Source organism: Montipora capricornis, chromosome 11 (genome assembly GCF_036669925.1).
Source record: "Montipora capricornis isolate CH-2021 chromosome 11, ASM3666992v2, whole genome shotgun sequence".
Taxonomy (NCBI): domain Eukaryota; kingdom Metazoa; phylum Cnidaria; class Anthozoa; order Scleractinia; family Acroporidae; genus Montipora; species Montipora capricornis.
Window position 1 is genome coordinate 21,644,272 of NC_090893.1, and position 4,536 is coordinate 21,648,807.

Genomic DNA, 4,536 nt, shown 5'->3' on the forward strand with positions numbered 1-4,536 from the left:
TATATCTCGCGAACGAGCTTGGTGACCTATTTATTTAATTGCACATTTCGAGTCACCATAATGTAGGGAACAATCGAGAAAAGTTTAAAGAAAATCTTATGACAACTTCTATTACTAAGGAGTCACCTTAATTAATATAAATGTAAGAGAACCTATCAATAAAAAAGAAACTTTCGAGGGCGAGGGGGGCGGGAAGCTTTGGGGTTACAGCTCAAACGCTGTAGTAACCTCAAACTATTTGTTTTCCCTTTTCATAATTTTATAAGAGGTGAGAATGGCGCTTGTTAGAGAGAAGTCTTTAAAGAAACGGAACTTAGCAGAGTAGAGGGGTATACAAGGAAGTAGGGGCAGGTTGCAGAAACGTAAAGTGGAAAAAGGCGCAAAACGGTTAAAAATGCATGAACAAAAAATCATTTTGCGCAAGTCGACACAGGTAACGGGACTTCTGAGTCAGGCGGCGACACCGCGGCAAAATGAGTGCGCATGCTCCGCCTCGAACACATTTGATTCATCTGATTCGAGCTTTTGAGCTCTTTGTTTTTGAGTTTATTCGGCGGTGAAGGAAAAGTTCTATTGGACCTTTTGATGATCAAGATCTCACGCTCAACAGGGACTCGACAGCAAAAACTAAACAGCAGTTCCGAGTTGTTTCCAACGAGAAAGTCAAAAAAGAGGTAAGCTTATTTTAGGCATGAAATATTTATTAATTTGTTTATGTCGTTTCCATGGAAGTTATCTTTGCCAAACCATGTTTGCTCGTGTTTCGGTCACACCATTGAAGACCTAAAAGTTGTAAATTTTAAACTGATAACATTTTTCGTTTACTGTTTTTCGCCTAAGGGCAATTCCTCTAAAAACGCGGAGGGTTTTGACAAAACAGAAGTTTTAACCTCTGACATGTGATACGAGAGCCATGAATTTTTCTGTGACCTGGTTCTCCACAGCAAGAGCAATGGTTTGTATGTTAGATGGTGATGCTCTTTCTTTTCCAGCTCTGTGTTGCTTTGCAGGACACACCAGGTTGTGGTGTGATTAAATTTAATTGATCTCTAGATTTCTGTTGATTTCATTGTCCCAGTCATCTGACCTGAAGAAATCTTGTGGAAAGTGTTGATATCTGGCTGGCTGTCATTTTGACTGTCATTACTTTCAAGATGTGAGCAACTGTTTTTATCTGCATTGTTAGACAAAACCTCTTATTAAGGGAGTCAGTTAAGTTGTTTAGTTTTTTTATAAAGGGATCTTTACAAATAGGGCACAGATTTCCATGTTTTTTCAAGTATCTTAAGTGACAGCTGTGCATGAAAATGACCAAGTGATAATAATATTATTTTTTTACTTTGATCAGTTTCCTGTTTTTTCTTAAACATGTCATTTATTCTTATTCCAGTGCTTAAGTCTAAAACTCTTCCTGGTGTGTGTGTGCTGATCTGGTCAAACCATGCATGGCAAGCAACATTCCAGATTGATTTCAGAGATTGTGATGAGGATTTCAGCGTTGAATATTTTATTGGTTTTGTGATGAAAAAAGCCAGGGTTGTTATTCATCTCTCATTTTTTCCTGCATGAGATCCTGCATGATGACAACAGTATTACTGCAAATTAAACATCACAGATGTGAGCATGTCAGTGATTCATACAAGATGGTTTCCAAACAGCTCTTCAAAATTGTCTAGAAAAGGGACGATAATTATTTACTTGCCACACCTTCTAAGTCAATGTTTGAACAAGCAAATATAATTTGGTTTTTTAATCCAAGTAAACTGTCTTACTTTCATTAATGCAGCTGTATGTTATTCTAGTCTTTCTCTTGCTGAGCATGGGTTTGGATATTAACTTCTGAGAATGCTCCTACTTGTAATAGTCTTAATAATGAATATACGGCACTTACAACAATAAAATTAGAGAGATATTTGAGTTACTGTATATTGTGTTTTGTTGTAACACATACCACAGTAGTTGTTGTGGTTGTTGTTGTTGAAAAGGAATCAGATAGAGTCATTGTGGGTCCAGATAGAGCCATTGTGGGTCTGTCATTGGGTAGTGAAACTGGATCAGTTGTGCATAATAAAATGTTAGAGTATGAAGCAGAATGCCTCTAGTCTTGCTGGATGTATGATTACATTCCTCTCTCAGTATCTTTACACACAGTGCAAAATTTAGGCTGGAGTTTTGCTGGTGCAATGCATGCAAAAGTGAAATCAGTATTTTCCAAACACATGCGGATGAATGGTTTCTTATTTCATTATCATGATTCTCATGTCTCCCCACCCTCATCCCAGCAAGGCTCTACAAGGTGATCGACAAAGCTGGAGAAAAAAGTTACAGCTACCAGCCAGCTGCAGGAAAAATACTGGAAAAATATTTTCAACGATGGACCACTACCAAACTCCAAGTAAAAGGGAAACATCAAGTAGCATTGGAGTCAAATTTATACTTAGTTTCAAAACTTTTTTGCGATCCTCTCTTAAAATTAAAACTTATTTTCTTTATTTTATTGCCTCGCTCTTGTAAAAGTAACTAGTGCTGTAAAATATGGGAATGGAGGGCAGGTAAGTGACTTATCCAAGTTGCCGAATGAGTGGAATGCGGGCATGAAAAGAACTTAAGCTTATTTCTCACTTTCAAATGATTCCAATGAAACAAACAGACGATTTCCTCATTCAACAGGAGCAACATAAGCCATCTTCGCAGAAGGAATTATCATTCTGCCCTTGCAAAGATGTTTACCCGTCGTTTTCCTTCTCAGTGCACAGTTTTCCCCCCAGAGGTTTACCAACGCAGAGACCATCGCGACTAATAACATTACGAACTTCGTCCTTTTGCTCTAGCGCTCGAATGCAAGGTGAAATTCTCATGGTTTGAACTATAGCTTTTTGGTTTGAAAAGACACACGGAAGATTAGTCTTTCAGGAAGCTCTCTTCAAAATTTAAACCTTATCAAAGTAGTGTTGTCCTTATCATCGCAAAATGAAAGCAAACACAGAGAATTTAAATTGCCGCCATTTTGCCGCGCTGTTGTTTCTATTGCAAATTTAATTGGTACCAGTCCCTCGCGCGTGGAAACGATTCGCGCGTGGCTCAAGCCTGCGCACTCATTTTGCCGCGGTGTCTCAGCCGGCGAAAACAGAGCCTAACTTGGACATTTCAATGTTTTGTTCTAGAAAATAAAAGCTGTAGCGAGATTAAGTTGTTGAATCCCAATGCTCCAAGTGGTTCTTACGTCATCGATCCTGATGGAGAAGGAGGCGTGGCAACTTTCACTGTTGACTGTGACATGACTGACAAGAATAACATTGGCGTGACAGCCATCAGTCACGACAGTGAAGACAGAACGCTGGTGCAAGGATGTGAACCTAAAGGCTGTTACAAGCGTGACATTCACTACACTGGGACAAATCTCCTTCAGCTGGGAAAACTAACCGCCATCTCTGCCCACAGTGAGCAGTTTATCAAGTACGAGTGTTATGGCGCAAGACTCTTACGCAACGGTAACATGTATGGCTGGTGGGTGTCACGTGATGGAGACAAGATGACTTACTGGGGAGGAGCGAACTCCATTCCTTTATACAAGTGCGCATGTGCAGTAACTGGTAATTGTACAGATTCCGGATATGGATGCAACTGTGACAAGAATGACAATACGTGGCGCGAGGACAGCGGTTTGTTGACAAACAAATCTCATCTTCCCGTCATGCAACTAAGGTTTGGAGATATCAGCCCCCCTAACGAGCTTGGGTATCACACCCTGGGAAAACTGAGGTGCTATGGGATATCTACCAAATAAACGCATGCTTGACCTGTCAGTGTATCAACTTCTCAAAGATAACGACCTTAATGTAGCCAAATGTTAATCCGACTTTAGATCACTTCATGGCACATATAGATAACAGTTTAACATAAGATTCTCTTACGAAAGCTACAATAGATAGCTATTGCATTGATCAAAGGGCCCTAAAGTGGTTTGACTTTTATCTAAGTGATCTTCAACAGAAATGCCTAGTAAATGTTGAGCTATCTGTTGCGCGTGGTGTGGGGAACAAAACCGAAAAAATAGCTAGAAGGCTCACATCAGAGACTTGCTAGTACCGTTCGTTGGCCATTCACTTACTATACAGATTAAAGGTCACAAAATAAATAGTGTTTCACCCGTAACAATATACATGAGAAATTACTCGATTCTGATTGGCTGAGAGCAGTGCAGTTTTTCGGTAACACAGTGCAGAAAAGAGGTAATTGAATGCAAAAAAAGGTAATAAAGCAAGCATTCTGATTGGTCAATGAACAAAGAAGTTCACAGATAGCCAATCAAATCATTTGTTTTCAAATCAAGCGCGCGCCCTGCTTGGCGCAATTATGGCGCAATTTTTCCTTGATTTTGTGATACGCGTGCGTTTCTTCTGCTTAACCATCTCAAATTTTTTCATGTATATTATTAATAAGTAATCACATGATTTGTCTCGTGCAATTTGGAATAAATAAGCACTTGTGAATTTTTTCAAAGACTACAAATTGCACTCGCCATACGGGCTCGAT

General features: G+C 39.5%; 1 protein-coding gene across 1 annotated transcript in view; it reads left to right on the forward strand.

Moving 5' to 3' along the window:
• The window catches only part of LOC138024438 (contactin-associated protein-like 2), a 5,793-nt gene extending 1,698 nt beyond the window's left edge, over positions 1–4,095 (forward strand). Inside the window, exon 3 of the mRNA XM_068871644.1 lies at positions 3,165–4,095. Within this exon, the coding sequence (XP_068727745.1) occupies positions 3,165–3,787 (623 nt within the window). The 3' untranslated portion in view covers positions 3,788–4,095. The remainder of the gene's footprint in view (positions 1–3,164) is intronic.
• Positions 4,096–4,536: the final 441 nt, after the last annotated feature.